We start from the raw sequence: 22,337 nt of genomic DNA on the forward strand, positions 1-22,337 counted from the left end.
GATGGCGGGGGTGATGGGGGTGATGGGGATGGCGGGGTGATGGGGGTGACGGGGCCGAAAGGGGAGACACGGGGGGCGCCGGGCGCGGGACGGTGACGGCGCGGGGGGGTTCGGGGTCAGCCCGGCAGGGGGCAGCAGTGGGCGGAGCCGGGCCGCCCCCCGCCCCTCTTTCCGCCCCCCGCTTCTGATTGGCCACCGCCCCCTCATTATGCTAATACGGCGCTCCTGGGCGGGGCCGTCCGGCTGACGTCACGGGCCCGCTGGCGGGCGCGGGCCGAGCCGAGCCGAGCCGAGAGGTGCCGAGCGGGCGGTGCCGAGCGGTGCCGAGGCGAGCCGAGCGGTGCCGAGCGGTGCCGAGCGGTGCCGGGCGGTGCCGAGCGGTGCCGGTCGGGCGGGGCGGGGCGCGGAACGGGCCATGGCGGCCGGCGGCGGCGGGCGAGGCGGCGGGGGCGGCGTTCAGCACCGCGAACAGCGGCCGGGTGAACGGGCTGAGCCGCCCGCCCGGCGCCATCGCCATGAAGGACCACGACGCCATCAAGCTGTTCGTGGGGCAGATTCCGCGCAACCTGGAGGAGAGCGACCTCAAGCCGCTCTTCGAGGAGTTCGGCCGCATCTACGAGCTCACCGTGCTAAAGGATCGCTTCACCGGCATGCACAAAGGTGCGGGGGCGGCGGGCCGAGGGACCCCCCGGGTGGGGCGCCCTGACATGGGACACCCAGGTGTGGGGCTATCCTGAGGTGAGGTTGGACACCCTGGGGTGGGGCGACCCTCAATACACTCAGTGAGGTACGGCTCTGGTGGGATGCTCTGAGGTGGGGGGGGACCCTCAGTGAGGTACGGCTCTGGTGGGATGCCCTGAAGTGGGGGGGACCCTCAGTGAGGTACTGCTCTGGTGGGATGCTCTGAGGTGGGGCAGGACCCTCAGTGAGGTACGGCTCTGGTGGGATGCTCTGAGGTGGAGCAGGACCCTCAGTGAGGTACCACTGTGGTGGGATGCCCTGAGGTGGGGGGGACCCTCAGTGAGGTACGGCTCTGGTGGGATGCTCTGAAGTGGGGGGGACCCTCAGTGAGGTACTGCTCTGGTGGGATGCCCTGAGGTGGGGCAGGACCCTCAGTGAGGTACTGCTCTGGTGGGATGCTCTGAGGTGGGGCAGGACCCTCAGTGAGGTACGGCTCTGGTGGGATGCCCTGAGGTGGGGCAGGACCCTCAGTGAGGTGCGGCTCTGGTGGGATGCTCTGAAGTGGGGGGGACCCTCAGTGAGGTACTGCTCTGGTGGGATGCTCTGAGGTGGGGCGGGACCCTCAGTGAGGTACGGCTCTGGTGGGATGCTCTGAGGTGGGGCAGGACCCTCAGTGAGGTACGGCTCTGGTGGGATGCCCTGAGGTGGGGGGGACCCTCAGTGAGGTACTGCTCTGGTGGGATGCCCTGAGGTGGGGCAGGACCCTCAGTGAGGTACTGCTCTGGTGGGATGCTCTGAGGTGGGGCAGGACCCTCAGTGAAGTACGGCTCTGGTGGGATGCTCTGAGGTGGGGCAGGACCCTCAGTGAGGTACTGCTCTGGTGGGATGCCCTGAGGTGGGGGGGGACCCTCAGTGAGGTACTGCTCTGGTGGGATGCTCTGAGGTGGAGCAGGACCCTCAGTGAGGTACTGCTCTGGTGGGATGCCCTGAGGTGGGGGGGACCCTCAGTGAGGTACGGCTCTGGTGGGATGCCCTGAGGTGGGGGGGACCCTCAGTGAGGTACTGCTCTGGTGGGATGCCCTGAGGTGGGGCAGGACCCTCAGTGAGGTACTGCTCTGGTGGGATGCTCTGAGGTGGGGGGGGACCCTCAGTGAGGTACTGCTCTGGTGGGATGCTCTGAGGTGGGGCAGGACCCTCAGTGAGGTACTGCTCTGGTGGGATGCCCTGAGGTGGGGCAGGACCCTCAGTGAGGTACGGCTCTGGTGGGATACTCTGAGGTGGGGCAGGACCCTCAGTGAGGTACGGCTCTGGTGGGATGCTCTGAGGTGGGGGGGACCCTCAGTGAGGTACTGCTCTGGTGGGATGCCCTGAGGTGGGGGGGACCCTCAGTGAGGTACTGCTCTGGTGGGATGCTCTGAGGTGGAGCAGGACCCTCAGTGAGGTACCACTGTGGTGGGATGCCCTGAGGTGGGGCAGGACCCTCAGTGAGGTACGGCTCTGGTGGGATGCCCTGAGGTGGGGCAGGACCCTCAGTGAGGTACTGCTCTGGTGGGATGCTCTGAGGTGGGGCAGGACCCTCAGTGAGGTACGGCTCTGGTGGGATGCCCTGAGGTGGGGCAGGACCCTCAGTGAGGTACTGCTCTGGTGGGATGCTCTGAGGTGGGGCAGGACCCTCAGTGAGGTACTGCTCTGGTGGGATGCTCTGAGGTGGGGCAGGACCCTCAGTGAGGTACGGCTCTGGTGGGATGCTCTGAGGTGGGGCAGGACCCTCAGTGAGGTACTGCTCTGGTGGGATGCTCTGAGGTGGGGCAGGACCCTCAGTGAGGTACTGCTCTGTGGGATGCTCTGAGGTGGGGCAGGACCCTCAGTGAGGTACGGCTCTGGTGGGATGCCCTGAGGTGGGGCAGGACCCTCAGTGAGGTACGGCTCTGGTGGGATGCCCTGAGGTGGAGCAGGACCCTCAGTGAGGTACCACTGTGGTGGGATGCCCTGAGGTGGGGGGGGACCCTCAGTGAGGTACGGCTCTGGTGGGATGCCCTGAGGTGGGGCAGGACCCTCAGTGAGGTACGGCTCTGGTGGGATGCCCTGAGGTGGGGCAGGACCCTCAGTGAGGTACGGCTCTGGTGGGATGCCCTGAGGTGGGGCAGGACCCTCAGTGAGGTACTGCTCTGGTGGGATGCTCTGAGGTGGGGCAGGACCCTCAGTGAGGTACTGCTCTGGTGGGATGCTCTGAGGTGGAGTACCCTGAGATGGGGGCCCCCCTCAGGTGGGACACCACCGAGATGTGGCACCTAAGTATGGGCCACCCGTGAGTCAGGACAACCTGAGGTGCGGGGAACCTCTCAGGTGAGGGGTCTTGTCCCTCAGGCAGGATACCTCTGAGGTGAGGTACCCTTCCGGTGGGACAGCCTAAGATGGATCATCCTGATAAAGGAATACCCCTCAGGTGGGATGCCCTGAGGTGGGATGCCCTGAGAGCGGGGACCCCTCAGTTGTGGTACCCCAGTGGTGGGGTAAACTGAGATGGAGCACCCTGGTATATAGTGGGACCCCTGGGGTGAAGACGCCCCTGAAGTGGGACACCCTGAGGCAAAGGTACCCAAGTGTGAGGCACCTGTGATACGGGACAGCCTGAGGTAGGATATCCCTGAGGTGAAGGCACCCCTGAAAGGAGGTTCCCCATCAAATGGGACAACCTGATGTTTGGTATGTAAGTGTGTAGCACCACTGAGTTGGGATGCCGTGAGATGAGGGTACTCCTCGTGTGGGACATCCTGAGATGGAGCATCCCAAGACAGGGGTACCTCTAAGGTGGGACATCCCTTAGGTGGAGGCATCCCTGAGGTGGGATAACCTGAGGGGGAGCACCCTGAGATACAAATGGGATGCTTTGAGAGGGGGCACCATGATATGGAGGTACCCCTGAGGGGGGACACACTGGTATGGGGCACCTCTGAGATGGGGGTACCTGTGAGGTGATGTACCCCTGAAATGGAGGTACCCCTGAGGTGGGACACTCTGAGGTGTGGCACCCAAATATGGGGCACCCCTCTGTTGAGTTACACCTGAGGTGGAGGTACCCTTGATCTGCAGGCTACCCATAACGATGGGGTACCCCAAGGAGGAGAAACTGCTAGGGTGAAGGTATCCCTGAGTTGGAGGCAACCTTGAGGTAGAGCACCCTGAAATGGGAACGCCCCAGTATGCAGCATTTGGATATATGGCCCCTCCTAAGATTGGGGTACCCCTGAGTAAGAGGGGGGCACCCACCTGGGGTCAGGATGCTGCTGTCTGGCTTGGGGGCACCTGTCTGGCGTCAGCACACCCACGTGAGTTGTGTGCACCCCTGGAATTGGAGCATGCCTGGGATACAGGCACCCACTGTGGATGGGAACACCCCGTGTCTGCGCTGTGTCCCAGGTGCTGTGGCACTGTGACATGGCATGTGGAGCACTGGCACTCGGAGCAGTGACGCACCAAGGGGATCACATAGGCATAGCCGGGGTCTCCACGGAACCCCCCCACCCAAGAGCCAGGGTGTGCAGTGCCAGAGCAGGGTCAAGGCACCCCAGGTGTCACCCAAACAGGAGCCACAAGCTGTCACCGAGCCCCCATGCCACGGGCAGCACCTGCTTCACTGGCATGCCAAAACTTGGAGCTTTTGGATGCTGCCTCGTCAATGCCTTTCAGCCATGGGGCAGCCGCCTGGACTCTGTCATTCTTGGCACTGTGGCCTCCAACATTTCTCCAGGTGTCTCTGAAGCTGCTTGTGTGCCTGGATCAATGGGATTTGCACCCTTCCAGGCCCCCTCGGCGCTTCCTCCAGCGCAGGCTTCAACGTCTGCGGCCCAGCCGCGTGATTTAATTGCGGACGCTCCTCTAATTTGAACGGCATCCTCCCTCCCGGCGAGCCTCCGGAGCAGAACCACTCCTGCGCCAGCCCTCCGAACTTCTCCAGAATGCCCAGGCACCGTTTACATTGTCGCCTGCAGGAAAAACGCGGAAAAAAAAGAGAAGGAAGAGCAGAGAGCAGGAAGCCAACATGATTACAGATGGTAAACACTGGAAATGGCACCGGGACTGAGGCGAGCTGCTGTGCTGATCTCCCCTTCCCACCCGCAGCGGGAGAATATTGACCCAGGGGGATCTCTTCTTGGCACCACGAGGGCAGATGTCCCCAGCACCCCAAGGCGGGTGAGGGACCCCATCCCGCAGCATCCTCCGCCCTGCCGCCATGCTCCCTCTCCTCCCAGGCACGCTGATTGTACTTATTAAGAGTTATTAATACTTAATCAGCTGGCGGATTTAATTGTGCCAATATTAAAAATGCATCAATGTCAATTTTATTCATTAAATATTTACTTTGTTGAAGGGAAACTGTTTTGCTGCTGTTTTAATATCACTTTCAGATGCTTTTGGATGTGACCCCAGCAAATTGGGGGGGGAGCCCTCAGGGAGGGAGCGGCGCAGTGGTGGCACAGGGACCAGGAATGCTCCAGGAGAGACGGAGGGAAGAGGACCGGACCCTGTCCCTAGGGCTCGCTCGTCACTGCCAGCTCTGTGCAAGCGAGTGGCTCGGCAGTGAGTCAGCGTGGGAAAACCTCACCCCAGGCGTATTCCCGATTTCCAAAGCGCCATGATGTCGAAGGAGACGGAGCGCCTTCACCACATGAATCTCATCCCAAGGAGGATGCTCAGGGCTGGGAGAAGCCTGGTAGCAAGACAGGGTGCACAGCCTCAATGCCTGGAGATCTGCTTCCTGGAGGACTTGGACTGTGACTTTCCCCAGGGCTGGGGCTGGAGTGCTGCTGCCCGTGTGCTGCCTGCTCCTCCTTGGCTCCTTCCTTCATCCCGCTGCTCCATCTCCTGCCCTGTTCTGGGGGTGAACTCTGACCCTGCGTGTGCCCATCTTGGTGTGGAGTACCAGGGTACCAGGATGCTGGATACTGGATGTCATGGTGCCAGGGTGTCAGTGTGATGGGATGGTGAGTGCCACGGTGCTGAGCTGCTGGATGCCACAGTGCCAGGGTGCTGGATGCCACCATGCCAGGGTGCCAGACCCCAGGTTGTAGACTTCCAGGGTGCCAGAATGCTGAATGCCAGGATGTCAGGGTGCTGGGATGCTGGATGCTGTGGTGCTGAGGTGCTGAATGCCACCATGCCAGGTTGCTGGGGTGCTGGCTGCCACCGTGCCAGGGTGCCAGACTGCTGGGTTGCCAGATGCCACAGTACCAGGGGGCTGGGATGCTGGGTATCACTGTGCTGGATGCCAGGATGCTGAAACACCACAGTGCCATGTCAGCTGTGCCATCGGCTCCCTGCGTGCCCGGGGCTCTGTGGTGATACCAGGCCACACACTGACCCCGTCTCCCTGTCTCCACAGGCTGTGCCTTCCTCACCTACTGCGCCCGCGACTCCGCACTGAAGGCACAGAGTGCCCTGCACGAGCAGAAGACTCTGCCAGGGGTAAGTGACACCAGGGGGTTGGGGTGAGTTGGGACAGGGGCTGGTGACACCTCCCTGAAGCACAGGAGAATTAAGTGATGCTGAGGTGGTCGAGGTGAGCTGGAGCAGCGGCTCATGACGCCTCCCCAAGGCATGGGAGCCTTAAGTGACAGCGGGGGATCGGGGTGAGCCAGGGTGGGGGCCGGTGACACCTCCCCGAGGCGCAGGAGCCGCTTCCAGCGGCCGCAAACCGAGGCATCGATTTTCCAGCCGCCCGCGTGCTGTTGCACTTTCTGTGGGCTCCGACCTCCCGAGCTTAACAAAGTGAAAATAAATATTTAATTATTCGCCTAAATAAAAATCAATAGGCCCGCGGGTTGGCTGGGGAAAGAGCCGGGGCCCGTGAATATCAATCCCTGCTGCGTGTGCGTGGAGCTGGCAGAGGGGGATGAGGTTTGCGGGGATGTGACTTCCTGAGCCGCGCTCTCACCGGCCGGGCCACATGTCAGTAAGTTCAAGAGTTAATGACCCACCTGGGCAGCCTAAAGGAGGGGGTTCTCATCAGGCACATACGTGTGTGTAAGGCTGCTGCCACGGCCGCTCGCTGGGGGTGGGGGTGTGTGTGTGTGAGCACGTGTGTGCACGTGGGTGTGTGGGCACAGGCCCCGCAGGGGCTCAGGGCTGTGTGTGCCCCTCTGTGTGTGTGTGCACACGGCGGTGCAGAGCCCTGTGTGCTTGTGCTCACACCCCTGTGCCCATGCAGGTGCTCACACCTATCTGTGCCTGAGCACACCCTGTGAAGGTGCTCACACCTGCGTGTGCTCACACCTATCTGTGCCTGAGCACACCCTGTGAAGGTGCTCACACCTGCGTGTGCTCACACCTATCTGTGCCTGAGCACACCCTGTGAAGGTGCTCACACCCGCATGTACTCACACCTGTGCCTGAGCACACCCTGTGAAGGTGCTCACACCCGCGTGTACTCACACCTATCTGTGCCTGAGCACACCCTGTGAAGGTGCTCACACCCGCGTGTGCTCACACCTATCTGTGCCTGAGCACACCCTGTGAAGGTGCTCACACCCGCGTGTGCTCACACCTATCTGTGCCTGAGCACACCCTGTGAAGGTGCTCACACCCGCGTGTGCTCACACCTATCTGTGCCTGAGCACACCCTGTGAAGGTGCTCACACCCGCGTGTGCTCACACCTATCTGTGCCTGAGCACACCCTGTGAAGGTGCTCACACCCACGTGTGCTCACACCTATCTGTGCCTGAGCACACCCTGTGAAGGTGCTCACACCCGCGTGTGCTCACACCCGTCTGTGCCTGAGCACACCCTGTGAAGGTGCTCACACCCACGTGTGCTCACACCTATCTGTGCCTGAGCACACCCTGTGAAGGTGCTCACACCCGCGTGTGCTCACACCCGTCTGTGCCTGAGCACCCCTTCTGTGCTTGTGCACACCCATGTGTATGCACTTGTGTACGCTTGGGTACACACCTGTGTGTGCCTGTGAACACACCTCTGTGGCTGTGCACACCTCTCTGCTCTCCACACAAGCACACCCATGTGTGCTTATGTACAACCCCTCTGCCTGTGCACACCCCTCTATACTTGTGCATCCCTCCTGTACCTGCTCACTCCCTGTACCTGTACTCACACACCCTGTACCTGTGATCACACACCCTGTACCTGTGCTCACACACCCTGTACCTGCTCGTACCCCTTGTACCTGTACTCACACACCTATACCTGTACTCACACACCCTGTACCTGCTCATACCACCTGTACCTGTGCTCACCCCGTGTATCTACGCACCCCCTGTACGTGTATTCACACACCTGTACCTGCTCACACACATCTACCTGTGCTCACACGTCCTTGCTCATACCCTGTACCTGCACACCCCCTGTACCTGTGCTCACATCCTGTATCTGCTCACCCCTGTGCCTGTACTCACACCCCTGTACCTGCTGACCCCCTGTGCCTGTGCTCACACCCCTGTACCTGTGCTCACACCCCTGTACCTGTGCTCACACCCCTGTGCCTGTGCTCACACCCCTGTGCCTGCTCACCCCTGTACCTGTGCTCACACCCCTGTACCTGTGCTCACACCCCTGTACCTGCTCACCCCTGTACCTGCTGACCCCCTGTGCCTGTGCTCACACCCCTGTACCTGCTGACCCCCTGTGCCTGTGCTCACACCCCTGTACCTGTGCTCACACCCCTGTGCCTGCGCTCACACCCCTGTACCTGCTGACCCCCTGTGCCTGCGCTCACACCCCTGTACCTGCTGACCCCCTGTGCCTGTGCTCACACCCCTGTACCTGCTGACCCCCTGTGCCTGTGCTCACACCCCTGTACCTGTGCTCACACCCCTGTGCCTGCGCTCACACCCCTGTACCTGCTGACCCCCTGTGCCTGCGCTCACACCCCTGTACCTGCTGACCCCCTGTGCCTGCGCACCCCTGTACCTGCTGACCCCCTGTGCCTGTGCTCACACCCCTGTGCCTGTGCTCACACCCCTGTACCTGCTCACCCCTGTACCTGCTGACCCCCTGTGCCTGTGCTCACACCCCTGTACCTGCTGACCCCCTGTGCCTGTGCTCACACCCCTGTACCTGTGCTCACACCCCTGTGCCTGCGCTCACACCCCTGTACCTGCTGACCCCCTGTGCCTGTGCTCACACCCCTGTACCTGCTGACCCCCTGTACCTGTGCTCACACCCCTGTGCCTGCGCTCACACCCCTGTACCTGCTGACCCCCTGTGCCTGTGCTCACACCCCTGTACCTGCTGACCCCCTGTACCTGCGCACCCCCCGTGTTCCCACCCTCGCCCCCTTCCCCGCCAGGCCCCGCCCCCGGGGTGTCGGGGGTCCGGGGGCGTGTCCGGGCGGCGGTGGGCGTGTCCCCAGCGAGGCCCCGCCCCCGCCCGGCCCGGCCCGGCTCGGCTCGGCGGGGCTGCGGCCGCCCCGCCCTCTGCTCCGCCCCCGCGCGCCGCTGCGCGAGCCCAGCCGAATCCAGCCGAGCCGAGCCGAACCCAGCCCAGCCGAGCCCGGCCTTGCCGAGCCGAGCCGAGCTAAGCCGAGCCCGGCCGAGCCGCCTCGGGTGGAGCCGAGCGCAGCCGAACCGCCTCGGTGGAGCCGGCGGTCCGGCCGGTCCGGCCATGCAGCTGCCGCAGGTGCCGGCGCCCGGGCCGCGGCCGCCCGTGCTGTGGGTGCCCGCCGGGTCCAAGATCCTCTGCATCGAGGTAGGGCCCCGCCTTTGTCTGCCGCCGCCTCCGCCCGGCCCGGCACGGCACGGCCCGGCACCGCCCGGCAGCCTCCGCCCGCGCCGGGGTGGGGAGGGCTGCACCGGGGGGGAGCTGCAGGAGGGATGTGGGTGATGGCGAAGGGGTGTATCTGCTCCCGGGGATGCTGTATGGGAGTGGGGGTGATGGCGAGGGTGTGGGTCCTTGCTCCCGGGGATGGGCATGGAGGGGTGTTGACGGGGGAGTGATGGTGAGCAGGGCGTATCTGCACACTGGGATGAGGATGGAGGGGTGTTGGTGAGGGGGTGCATCTGCTCCCAGGGATGGGCTGGGGATACAGCAGTGTTTGTGATCAGGGTGCATTTGCACACAGGGATGGTGGGTGTGAGTGTGGGTGTTGGTGATGGAGTGTATCTCAACCCAGGGATGGGGATGGGAATGAGGATGGAGCAGTGTTGGGGAGGGGATGTATCTGCTCCCAGGCATAGGATGGGGATGGAGCAGTGTTGGTGATCTGGGTGTATTTGCACACAGGGATGGGGATGGAAGGGTGTCGGTGAGCAGGGTGAATGTGCACACAGGGTTGGGGTGTGTGAGTGGGCATGTTGCAGGGTGTATCTGCACCCAGGGATGAGGATGGAGGAGTGTTGGTGACAGGGTGTATCTGCACAGAGAAATGGGGTAGGAGGGGTGTTGGTGAGGGGATGTATCTGCACCCACAGATGGGCTGTGTGGGCGTGAGTGTTGCTGAGCAGGGTGTATCTGCACCGAGGGATGGAGTGCATGTGTTGGCAGGGTGGTTGTTGGTGATGAGGGTGTATTTGCACTCAGGGATGGGGGGGGGTGTGTGTGTGTGTGTGTTGCCGAGAGGGTGTATCCGCACCCAGGGAAGGGGAGGGTGTCGGCAGAGGGGTGTTGGTGGTGTACCTTGTATCACCCGGGGCTTTGTGTGGTGTGGGTGGCGGTGAGGAGGGTGTTCTGGCACCCAGGAATGGGGTGTTTGCTGTGGGGGGTGTGTTTGCAAGCAGGGATGGAGGATGATGGTGAGGAGGTGTATCTGCCCCCAGGGATGGGTTTGGTGTGTGTGTTGGCTGGAGGGTGTATTTTTCCACCGCAGGTTTGTGTGTGTGTGGTGCAGGTGTGCAAGGGGCAGCGCTTGGTGGGTGTTGCACCCGCAGGCAGCGCGGGAAGGGGTGTGTGCATAGGCAGGGGTACTGCTTTGCCCCCCGGGTGTGCGCAGGTGGGTGTTGGTGGGTGTGCAAGCGCGTGGGTGTTTGTGTGGGGAGAGGAGCTGAGGGTGTCTTTGCCCCCCAGTGATGGTGACAGGGTGTGGGTGCACATGGCTGGGGGAGTGGCAGCAGTGGGGGTGTGTGGGCACACTGCATGTGACAGGGAGTGCAGGTGTCCGCAGGTGTTGCGCTGGGCTCAGGTGTGCCTGGTGGCCATGGGGATGGGATGTGGGTGCTGCTGGGGGTGCCATGAGCCCGCCCAAGGTGTCCGTGTGTCCACAGAGGGCTCCCGGGGGTCCCACTGTTGGTCCTCCTGCCACAAAGGGGAAACTGAGGCAAGGGGCATTGTGTTCTCAGCGTCAGCTGTGCATCCCGGGGCGCGTGCCCAGGGTTGTGTGGGATCCATGGCAGCAGGGAGGCTTCTGTGGGTGTTGCGTGGGCGTGCGGACCGGGGCTGTCCAGGTGCCTGCGGGGCTGGGTGCGGTGGTGCGTGGCCGCACGTGGATGCACAGCACTGCGTGGGCACAGGTGCGTGGCTGCGGAGGCGTACGGCTGTGCCGGGGGGATTGGGGATGGGTGTGCTTGGAGGGTGCTGGGGATCTGTGGTTGTGCTCAGAGGTGTGTGGGTGTGTGCAGGGTGTGCCAGGGTGGTCATACACGTGCAGGGTTGTGTGGTGGTGTGGTTGTCCCCAGACCGGCTGTGTGCCCTCTCTGTGGGTCACCCCCAGGGCTCTGGCATGGTGTTCCCATAGCGAGTGGCTGCCAGTACCCCGGTTCTTGTCTCCCTGCACTGGGTACAGAGGGGCCTGGGGACCCTGGGGATGACATGGACACCAGGCTCCCACAGGCACTTGCTGCTCCCCTGTCACCCACCACCTCCATCTCATTTGGATGCATGATGGCCTGCTGGATCCTCTGGCTGTTGGCTGTGAGGACAAGGAGGAGGAGAGTGATGCCAAGGAAGGAACAAAGGCCAGAAGTGACCCTGTCCCACTGGGCACATCCCTCAGCAGTGATTCACTATGGGCTGGCTCTCCCTGGTACCCAGGCTCTTGGGGGGCTCTGAATTTGGGTGGGGGACAGTGCCTGAGCAGGTCAGGAGGTGGTTTAGCAACCGCTGGTGACCCCCTGCGCTGTGGAACACCAATGGTTTGGCCATGGGGCAGCTGGTGGACTGCATGTGGACTGCTGGTGATGGTGGGTGCTGGAACACCCCAAGCAGGGTGTCACTATGTCCTTGAGCTGTGGGAGGTGACTGGGAGTTGGGGATGGATGGATGGATGGATGGATGGATGGACGGATGCTGTGGGGGTGGAAAGGTGGGTGGTGGCCAGATGGGAGATGGATGGGCGGGTAGTACAGGGATGTTGGGGATATGGATGGCTGCTGTGGGGATGGATGGGTGTTGGGGGGTGGATGGAGGGTGTTGGCAATATAGATAGATGCTATGGGAATGGATGGGTGTATGGGGATACATGTTGGGGACATGGATGGGTGCTATGGGGATGGATGGGTGTTATGAGGATGGGTGTTGGGGATATGGATGGGTTCTATGGGGATGGATGGATGCTATGGGAATGGGTGTTGGAGTATGGCTGGATGAATCCTTGGGGAAGATGGGTGTGTGGGTGATTGTGTGGGTGATTGTGTGGGTGTCCAGGATGGATGAATGGATGGACAGGTGTTGCAGGGTGGGCAGGTGGGTGTCAGGAGCAGGGGGAAATGCCTGGGTGGCTGTTTAGTGTGGGAGGATGGATAGAGGGCTGTGTGGACATGGTGCAGGGGTGCTGTGGGGACAGCCAGGAGGTGTGGGTGCCACAGGGGTCACTGAGCACCCTGTGGTGGGCATGTGGTGATGCCAAGGGTGCCAAAACCCCCTTCTGGGGGTGTCTAGAGGCCAGGGCGATTTCTCCCCGGTGCGGTGTGGCAGCCCTGGGGTAGGTTAGCTGGTCCCTGAGGCCTGACATTTATAAACATCAGCTGCTCCCGGGGAATCAATACAGTTTAATAACCGGCGAGCGGAGACGGGAGACACATCAAAATGACACTCTGCGGCTCCGTAAATGTTATTCTAAATCATCCTCACTGGGTTTATTACATTAAGCATACAGCAGCGGGCATGGGAAATTTATTCCATCAAAGGCCATCGCGCTGGTAAATGGGGCTGGCGGGTCAGTGAGGGGGGCAGCCCCTCCCAAAATGGGGTTCCCTCCTCCCAGCCGTGGCAGGGATGTGAGGGACAGCAGGGTGCTGGGTTTAGGGTCTCGGTGCTGTCACAGCCTCCTGAGTTTGGGGTGAGCCAAATCCTGCCCCAGCAAAAGGTGGATGTTTGGGGGACTGGTGACATGATGGGTGACACTGTGAGGTGTCCCTCGGTGCCACCCTGTGCCACCTCATGACTCCTGGGGACTCAATCCCTTCCCTGGACCATCCCTCTCAGCTCTGCGCTGACATTTCTCTCCACGTTTCCCTGGAGACGAGGCAGTTGCTGTGGAAACCTCCCTCCTCTTCTCTCTTACCCATCCTCTTCCTCACCCTGATGTGGGGGGACCTGGCTCTGCCCCCACCCAGCCCCAAAATTTAGGGACCCCCTCCAGGGGTGCAGCAGGGGGCACCTGGGATGGGGGTGCACACGCACATGGGGGCGACTGTCCCCGTGTGTGCTCAAGGCGTGCTCGTGTGCGCACCCCCGCGCTGTCATGTGTGACATCTCGCCGTTGCCGTGGCGACCCCATCGAGCACATGGCTCGGGCTCCGCAGCATCGCGGGGGAAGCACGCTTGTTGCCATGGAAACGGCCATAATTGTAGCATTTTTCGGCTAAAAGAGGGGAAAAAGGAGGGGGAGAGAGGAGGAGAAATGGCTCCATGGGGCAGCGGGCCAGGGGTGTGCCTGCCAGCCCGGCATGTCCTGCTGCACACGGGTGCCACGCTCGTGGGTGCACACGGTGGTAACAAGGAGGAGGCCAAATTTGGGTGAGGTTTGGGAAAAGGAGGGCAGTGGTGCCAGAGGGGCTGGGGCCGGCGGGGTGCTGCTGATGCCTCTGCAGTCCTTTGCAGTCGAGGAAAGCGGGCAGACAGCCAAGCCTGGCACTGGCGGCCCCGCGGGCGCCTGCAGCACCGGGTGCCCATCGCCAGGGCTGGAGCATTGCCCTCTGTACATGGCACCCCCAGGTCGCTGTGGCCATGAGCCCCAGATCTGTTCTTGCAGGTCCCTCCCCTTTTCCCCGGCTCCCAGTGCCAGTTGTTGGCCAAATCCTGATGATCCCCATGGAAAAGATTCAGGGGGCACCACACTGACCACCCGCTCTCGCTTGTGTTGCAGATGAACCGCCCCATCCAGGTGAAGCCGGCCGACAGTGAGGGCCGAGGAGGTAGGTCCCCAATTCCCCGGCTGCCTGGCACGGGCAGGGGACACAGGGTCACCCAGGGGGTGATGGGGGACGTGGCGGCATCGCGGGGGTTGCTGTGGGAGGGTTGGTTTGCAGAGAAATCTGGGAAAGGAGCTGCCTTTGCTGGTGGCATCCAAACCCGAGCGCAGAGCAAATGCCATGTTCTCTCTCCCTGTCTGGTCAGCTGGGGCGAACATCCTGGCGTTATCCTGGGAATGTCCTGACATTCCAGGGAGCATCCCAACATCCTGGGGGGCAGAGCACCAGCCAGCCCCTCTCAAACTACCACCCCCCCCCAAATTCTTTGTGAGCATCTGCCGCTCATGGGGCTGTGGCATTGCCAGGCTGAGGTGATCATTTGGGCACAGTCTCAGGAATTGGATCAAAATCCCACATCCATTGTGTTACTGGGCAGGTAGGCGCTATCAGATGCAGGATGCTCTCGTGGGGCCGCCTGCCCTTGGCAGGATGGCTGGGGTAGATCCCCTCCCATCCAAACCCTGTTATTAAACACACCGGGAGCTGGTCCCAGCATGTCCCAGAGGGATCTGGCAAATAAATTACCCACTTACCGAGCGTAATTGGTGAAGGATTAAAAATCAATGGGTGAGCTGGGGCTCCCAGTCCAGCCCCCTCACCCAGGAGGCAATGCTGGGCTGCCCAGCCCACTCCCCCTGGGAGATGGTTTATGTTTAACTAGACAACACACCAGCCCTATTCCCTTAACTAATTTTCCTGGTACCTTAACGGACGAAGCATTCATCGTCTCCTGCCATTATTTATTTATTTCCCCGGCAACACTCTTGACAGGGCACCTTATTTTCTTTGTCAAATGCCATTAGCGTGCGGCGCGAGCGCACGGCCGCACAAGACAGATGCTGGTAATAATCATGAAATTCTCATTATTTACTATCCCTTCTCTTGTGTTTGGGTTATTGATGTCCCCTGGGCACGGCCGGAGGCTGCGGGTTGTTCTGTGAGTCGATCATATGAGGGTGATCGCCACTGGTTTGTGGGTTCTCTTTGTTCCCACCACATCCCACCCCAGTGCTGGGGGAGCCAGCCCCCCCATCCCTGGGAAAAGCCCCAGCTCCACTCCCTAAAGCAATGGCTCTTCCAGGATTCACTCCTCAGCAATTTCCCCACAGAAGACGTTTTCCTGCCCTGAGTGTTCTGTAGGATGGAGATGATAAGCCCCGCACCTTCTCCGTGGGATCGGTGTCGCTCCCTCCCTCTGATGTCACCATTTGTGATGAGGGGTTGGGATGGTGAGTGACCTCCCACTCTCTGATGGGCTTGGTTTTGTTTTTAGAAGACAGGAAGCTCTTTGTGGGCATGCTGGGGAAGCAGCAGAGCGAGGACGACGTCCGCCGCCTCTTTGAGCCCTTTGGCCAGATTGAGGAGTGCACCATCCTCCGAGGGCCTGATGGAGCCAGCAAAGGTGGGCTTTGGGGCACCAGGTGGCCACCCTATGGACCTGCAATGGCCAAATCCAACCTGTCCCATGTTCTCTCTGTTCCTTTAGGTTGTGCCTTTGTGAAATACGGCAGCCACGCTGAGGCACAGGCTGCCATCAACAGCCTGCACGGCAGCCAAACCATGCCGGTAAGTGCCAGGCTCGCACCCTGCCCCAGCTGACCCCACGCTGCCTGCCTAATCCAATCACCCACTAATTTGATCCTGACTCTAATTGGATCAAAATCCTACAGACTGGCAATTTGTTGGCCACATCACCCCAGGTTCCTCCTTGCCAGGGCACTGAGCCCCAGCGGTGGGAGCGTGGGGCTAATTCTCTCCATGCCAGAGAAAGGGGCAGTTTAATTAACGCTGAAGGTCAGAACTGTGAACAAGGAAGGGGAAAGGAAGCAGAGGTCAGGAAGCTGCCACCAGGGAGAAAAACTGGCTATAATTAAACCTCACATTGATCGTTGGTTGCTGCTGCCAAGCTGGGCAGTGTCTCCAGGGCTGAGGATGCTGCAGATGCTGTGAGCCAGCACCCACGGCGGGTACACAGTTTGGGGGCTTTGCTGTGGTCCCACCATCAGCCCCATCTTCCCCCCACCGCAGGGCGCCTCGTCCAGCCTGGTGGTGAAGTTTGCAGACACAGACAAGGAGAGGACCCTGCGGCGGATGCATCAGATGGCGGGGCAGCTGGGCATCTTCAACCCCATGACCATCCAGTTCGGTGCCTACGGGGCCTACACGCAAGCGGTAGGAGCTGGTGCAGACCGGGGGCTTTGGGGGAGCCCCGTGGGTGTGGGGGGTGGTTTGGCCCATAAAAGCTCCAGTGCCAGGGGGTGTGGACGCCTGGCAGGGCTGGTGTATCCCTGTTTAGGGCCACGCGCAGGGCTTCCCCCCCACAGCTGAGGGTGTCTGTAGGGTGCAGTGATCCCATATTTAGTGTCACCAAGACCTCCTCCTGTCCCCAGGTCTGGCAGCAGGTGGAATTTATCCCTCTGAATCCATCCAAAGCAGAGATGGTGATTTACCCTCCCCTCTCCCTCCTTCTCTCTGCCTCTCGCTCTCTGTCCCCTCTCCCCCTTTCTTTCCCAAAGATCATGCAGCAGCAGGCAGCCCTGATGGCGGCCGCGCAGGGCCCCTGCCTCAACCCCATGGCTGCCATCGCTGCTGCCCAGATGCAACAAATGGCCGCCTTCAACGTCAGCGGGCTGGTGGCTGCCCCCCTCACCCCCTCTTCAGGTAGGACCCCCGCGTTTGCCACTTGGCACCCTCGGGGGGCACTCTCGGGGCAATGCCGTGCTGACGCCGCGCTCCTGCAGGTACAAGCACCCCTCCGGGGATCAGCACGGCGCCGGTGCCCAGCATCGCCACGCCCATCGGGGTGAACGGCTTCAGCCCGCTGCCGCCCCAGACCAACGGGCAGCCCGCCTCCGAGACCATCTACACCAACGGCATCCACCCCTACCCAGGTACACCCCTCCCCCGGGGCTGGGGCTGTGTGCTTGGCTCTGCCGGGGTGCTCCAGGGGTGCTGCCCACCCCAGGAACGTGGTGAGCCAGCCGCGTGCTCCCGTGGCATCACTGCAGGGAGGAGGGAATTCAGGCAGGGAGCAGCTCTGCCCCTCCACGGCGGCGCGTGGCCAGGAGCCCTTTCCTGCTGTGGGAGCTGCGCATGCATCCCTGGCTTTCTCTGGCTTACTCTATCTTCCTTCTCCTTTCTCTTCTCTTCCCAGCTCAAAGCCCCACGGTGGCAGACCCCCTCCAGCAGGCCTACGCCGGCATGCAGCACTATGCAGGTCTCAAACTTCGCTTCCCACTCCTTCCCTCTCTCCCCTCTTTGCTCCTCACCCTTATTTTTGGGAGGTGAACATCACCCTGGGGTTGAACATTGGATTGGGACAGCATATTTGGGCACGGATTGATGAGGGGGGCACCACGTGCTGTGCCCTGGCAGGAGCTCTGGGGCGGCAATGCCAGTGAAAGCAGCATCCCCTCATCCCACTGGCTCCTGTCATGGCCCCCCCTGCAAATTTTGGGTGGTGCAAAGTGAATTTTAATACCATGGGGCTGAGAGAGCTCCATGGGGGAGCCCTGGCAGTGGTATCGAGGAGGTGAGATTTGGGAGGTGACAGAGGGCCAGCTCCACACCAAGACACCAGAAGTCTTTGGATATTCATGACGTGACCAAATCTGATGGCCAAGGACATGGGCCACGGAGGGAAGGGAGTCAGAGCCTCCCGTGGAAGTACATCAAGCCCAGCAGCCATTTCATTAGGAGCATTGACAGCAACATCCAGATTTGCAACGAAAATCAAGTTTTGGACCCCAAATTTTTGGGGTTTTTCAGCCAAAAGTACCATCTTTCCTCAGCCTTGAGGCCATATTACTGCTATCACCAGGATCCCTCCTAGGAGAGCTGTTCCCACATCCCTGGTGCGCCGGGAGGAGTGGGAAAGGCAGAGCCAGCAGCCATGGGGCAGGAGAGGCCCTTCCATCGCAGGTGGCAGCAGGGGACATGCCTGTCCCAGCCCTTTCCGTGGCTGGGGCAGGTGCCGTGGCCTCAGCTTCTTGTTTCTCTCTTCCAGCAGCATATCCCACTGCCTACGCTCCCATCAGCCAAGCCTTCCCCCAGCAAGCACCCCTCATCCCGCAGCAGCAGCGAGAAGGTGAGGGGTGGGGGTCACCCCGCGTGGGGCCGGTGGCTCCTCGGTGTCCCCCCGGGGTGACCCCACCTCGCGGCTGACGTGTCCTGTCCTTTGTGTGTCACCCAGGTCCCGAGGGCTGTAACCTGTTTATTTATCACCTGCCCCAGGAGTTCGGGGACGCGGAGCTCACGCAGATGTTTCTGCCTTTCGGCAACGTCATCTCTGCCAAAGTCTTTGTGGACCGTGCCACCAACCAGAGTAAATGCTTTGGTAAGTCCCGGGGTGCGGCTCTCCCTGGTGTCCCAGCTCAGGGCTCCAGCTCCTCCCAGTCCCCAGCTCAAGGTTCCAGCCATCCTTAACATCGCAGCTTGGAGCTCTGGCTCTTTCTCAACATCCCAGCTCAGGGGTCTGGCTCTCTTCAGCATCTCAGTTTAAGGATCTGAATCTCCTCGACATCCCAGCTCTCACCAGTCTCCAGCTCCAGAGTCCCATTCTCCTTGGTCTCCAGCCTGGAGATCCAGCTCTCCTACTGTCCCCGCTCAGGGGGGTCTGTCTCTTCCCAAATCCCAGCTCAAGGGCTTGGCTCTCCCCAGTGTTCCCAGCTCAGGGGTGTGGCTCTTCCCAACAACCCAGCTCAGAGCATCTCCATCTCAGGGGTCCATCTCTCCCTGAGGTCCCTGCTTGGGAGTTTGTCTCTCCAACATCTCATCTTGGGGATCTGTCTTTCCCTGGTCTCCAGCTCAGATGTCCATGTCTCCCTGCTGTCCCCTGCTTGGGGGTCCTGTTCTTCCCAGTGTCCCCAGCTCAGGGACCTGTATCTCCCTCTCACAGACCTCGGTGTCCCCACAGACCCTTTGGTGTCCCCACAGACTCTTTCCTTGCAGTGTCTTTGGAGGCTCTATCACCTCAGGGTCTCTGCAGACCTGGCCTCCAGATGTTCCCTGAGCCCACACATCTCATCCTGGTGTCCCCACAGACCCCATCACCTCAGTGTCCCTGCAGCCCCTATCACTTTAACAGACCCTGTCACTCCAGTGACCCCACGAATCCCATCCCGTAGTGTCCCTGCAGACCACTCCAGTGTCCTGCTGTCCTCACAGCTCTGTCACTTCAGTGTCCTCCAGAGCAGACCTCGGCGTCCCTGCAGGTGCCATCACCTGTCACCCAGTCCCCTGCCATCTGGGGCTCTGATGCTACCCCAGGACCCCTCTCCCAGCACTCCCAGACCAGGAGCATCCCACGGGATTTCGGTGCCTGGGTTGAGGCGAGGCAGCCGCCTGCGCTGTGTGCAGTGACAGCCCCGTGTCCCCTCGCCGCCAGGTTTCGTCAGTTTTGACAATCCGACGAGCGCTCAGGCGGCCATTCAGGCCATGAATGGCTTCCAGATCGGCATGAAGAGGCTAAAAGTGCAGCTAAAGCGGCCGAAAGACGCCAACAGACCCTACTGACCCCAGCTCAGCCTGCGGAGAGGTGAGGGGGCCTGGCCCTCGGGACGTGGCGGTCGTGGAGCGTCCCCGTGCTACATCCCTGAGTGTGTGCAGGGATCTCTGCCTGGCACCACCCACCCCATGGACCTGGGTCCCTCCCTCCGTCCTTCCCTCCCTCCATCCCCCAGGAGCAGGCTGACGGCCCTTTCCTCCTGTTTCAGGTCGGACGTCCCGCGGTGTCTGACGACTTTCCCCTTCCCCAAGTGCAGTATCCAAACCCGTAACTCTCTTTCTTTGCAACACATCCCGGAGGAGGAGGAGGAGGAGGAGGAGGAAGTGAAGGAGAAAACGGCGAAGAAGAGAGTGTTTTGGTCGTAGCTTTTCCTTTTTGAATTTTTTCCCAAACTGGTCTTGTTTGTTGTTTAACGGGAACGAGAGGAAGACAAGGAAGGAGGGGAGCGATGCGGCGCCGGGGCTGCGATTCGCCGCCGGCCGCTCGCCGGGACTCACCGGATCCCTCGCCGGGAGCAAGGCCGATGGCTCCGGGCAGCCGGGCCACGATCTACCTTTGTTTTTTGGGGTTTTTTTTTAAAGCACTCATTTGCTGCTACCGATTTCCCAGGAGAAACGAAGAAAAGAGGCTCCAAATGGATTCTTAAACCAAAGCCGGTGGGACGGGACCAGCCTCGGGCGCTTCACCTGGAGGATGCTTGTTTGGAAAATAAAGAAAAACGGCAAGATTTTCCTTTTTCCCTGCATTGGGGGAAAAAAAGAAGGATCAAAGTATGTTGGACTTATAGAAGATATATATAAATAAGTATATATATATATATATCCCATGGAGCAGGGTGGCGGGACACGCGCTTCCCCTGCTTGTCACTGGCACAGGGACATAGGATTACTTGTTTCAGAGTCATATCATTCCTTAGAGTTTAGGGACCAAAGGACTATTGCTTTTTTTAAATATATCTATAAATAAATTAATTTAAAAAAAAAAACCAACAAAACACACAAAAAAACGTCGGGAAAGGAGGAGAAAATCCAACAAAAATTAAGAAGGTTGAGTAAAACCCTCGGGCATTCAGAGCCACGAGCGTTTCCTACAGGGCTCAGATTTGGGGGGTTCAAGGGCTCGGTTTCGGGGGCCAATTCGTGGCTGGGGACTGGGGGGATGCAGAGGGAATTTTGGGGGGGGCTGCAGTGGCTCCCCCAGCTCCATGGCCCAGGGGGACTCGGAGCCCCTCGGTCGCCTCTGGCAGAGGGTGGAGTGATGTGGTTCTTTGCATTTTGGGTTGGTTTGGGGGGATTTTTGGGTTGGGTTTTTTTTTCAGCCAAAAAAACTTAAAAAAAAAAAGAAAAATGTGAGGTTTCGGCCGAAATGAAGCGAAGCGAAATAAACTTATTTTGTCAAAATCGTCACCTTGGTTGGTTCTTTGGAGCAATCGCTGCCGCGTCCACCACCCAAACACGACACCAGGGCCCCTTTTAGGGCCACCTCGGCTCCAGCTGGGCTAGAGCATCAGCCAGGAATTGGTGAAGCTGGGAGAGGACCATAGGCCTCTCTTTTTATTTGCTTTTTCCCAGGAATTGCTGTTTTTTGGAGGAACTCACCCTGGCTGCAGAGGGAATCAGGACACAGCCCTGTGGTTTCACTGACTTTCCCAGTGACAGAGGAGGTTCAGGGGGATGTGGCTGTGTCCCACGGGATGTCCCTTCCCGCCTGTGGGTACAGCCGAGTGACTGCTGTGATCCCGGGAAAAACCCCAAACCCCACCAATTTAAGCAAAACCCCCCCAAGGGGTGGGTGGCAGGGCCAGGGGGTGAGGGAATGGCCACCAGCCCAGGTTTGGGTGGCCCTTGGGAACATGGAGCAGCCAGCGTGGGATGAGTGGGGAGGGACAGACACTGGGATCCATCCAGGGGGGTCAGAGGGCAGGGACATGACAGAAGCGACCCTGAGTGCACCCATTGGTGTAATGAGCCTGTCAGGACTCAGGTGGTGCCTGTACCAAAACCAGGATAATTCTTACACTGATTCTTAAATTCCATCATAAATCCTGGCTGACATCATGGCCTCGTGCTGCCGTGACCGACCCGCAGAGCCCCTGGTCTGTGGGCACCCGCAGTGCCCAGCCCCCTCTGCCTGCCCTGAGCCCTGGCAGCCTCCGGGCTGTCTCTGCTGGGTTTCCATCCAGGTTTGGGTGTAGCAGGATGCAGCTGTGCTGGCACTGCCTCCGTGTCTGTGGAGATTGGCTTGGGCTGACCTAAAATGCCATCCCTGGGAGGTTCCTTCTCATTTGAGTCTGCTGCAGCACCAGTGCCCTCTCTGTGGGGTCCCATGTCCCCATCCCTGAGGCACGATCCCTTCTCCATTGCGTTCCGCCTCCACAGCACCATCCCTTTGCCATGGTGTGATGGGGGAGTGGTTCCCTCCCAAAGCTGCATCAATTCCCTATGACACTTCCCCACCATCCCATCCCTTCCCCTCAGTCCTATCCCTCCCCATGAACCTATCCTTTCTGCATGACCCCCCTTCCTCTCAATCCCATCCCATCCCTTCCCCAAGATACCATCCCTTCTGTTTCCTGTCCCTTCTCCACAGTCCTATCCCTTTCTCATGATCCCATTCCTTCCCTGTACCCCCATCCCTTCCCCAGGTTCCAGTGCCTTCCCTGTGCCCCTATTCCTCCCCCACACTCCCACCTTCCCCTGAATCCCATTCCTTCCCTGTGAAGCCATCCCATCCCTTTCCTGTGATCCCATCCCACCCCTTTCCTGTGCCCCATCCTTTCCTCACAATCCCA

At 60.5% G+C, this 22,337-nt stretch overlaps 1 protein-coding gene across 7 annotated transcripts; it reads left to right on the forward strand.

Annotated features, from left to right (window-relative positions):
- The first annotated feature begins 424 nt into the window (after positions 1–424).
- Positions 425–20,950, forward strand: CELF6 (CUGBP Elav-like family member 6). 7 transcript variants are annotated; one of them, XM_039557777.1, is made up of 13 exons: positions 425–660; positions 6,065–6,147; positions 13,935–13,983; positions 15,314–15,442; positions 15,527–15,606; positions 16,069–16,212; positions 16,557–16,701; positions 16,782–16,931; positions 17,195–17,257; positions 18,047–18,127; positions 18,233–18,376; positions 19,427–19,576; positions 19,755–20,950. In XM_039557777.1, the coding sequence occupies exons 1-12, from the start codon at positions 516–518 to the stop codon at positions 19,552–19,554; spliced, it is 1,341 nt and encodes a 446-aa protein (XP_039413711.1). In that variant the 5' UTR covers positions 425–515; the 3' UTR covers positions 19,555–19,576; positions 19,755–20,950. The 7 variants fall into 7 exon arrangements, with proteins under 7 accessions (XP_039413711.1, XP_039413705.1, XP_039413706.1 ...); XM_039557771.1 differs by having other exon boundaries at positions 516–660; positions 18,050–18,127; XM_039557772.1 differs by having other exon boundaries at positions 516–660; positions 15,317–15,442.
- The last annotated feature ends 1,387 nt before the right edge of the window (positions 20,951–22,337 follow it).

Source organism: Corvus cornix, chromosome 10, assembly GCF_000738735.6.
Source record: "Corvus cornix cornix isolate S_Up_H32 chromosome 10, ASM73873v5, whole genome shotgun sequence".
In the NCBI taxonomy this organism is placed as follows: Eukaryota; Metazoa; Chordata; class Aves; order Passeriformes; family Corvidae; genus Corvus; species Corvus cornix.

What these genes read in the sequence shown, in the direction of transcription:
- CELF6 (XM_039557777.1), top strand. Translation starts at nt 516, where the DNA reads ATGAAGGACCACGACGCCATCAAGCTGTTCGTGGGGCAGATTCCGCGC. An exon ending in CGACAGTGAGGGCCGAGGAG is followed by an intron (nt 13,984 to 15,313) that starts GTAGGTCCCCAA and finishes TTTTGTTTTTAG; the next exon opens with AAGACAGGAAGCTCTTTGTG. An exon ending in ACGGCAGCCAAACCATGCCG is followed by an intron (nt 15,607 to 16,068) that starts GTAAGTGCCAGG and finishes CCCCCACCGCAG; the next exon opens with GGCGCCTCGTCCAGCCTGGT.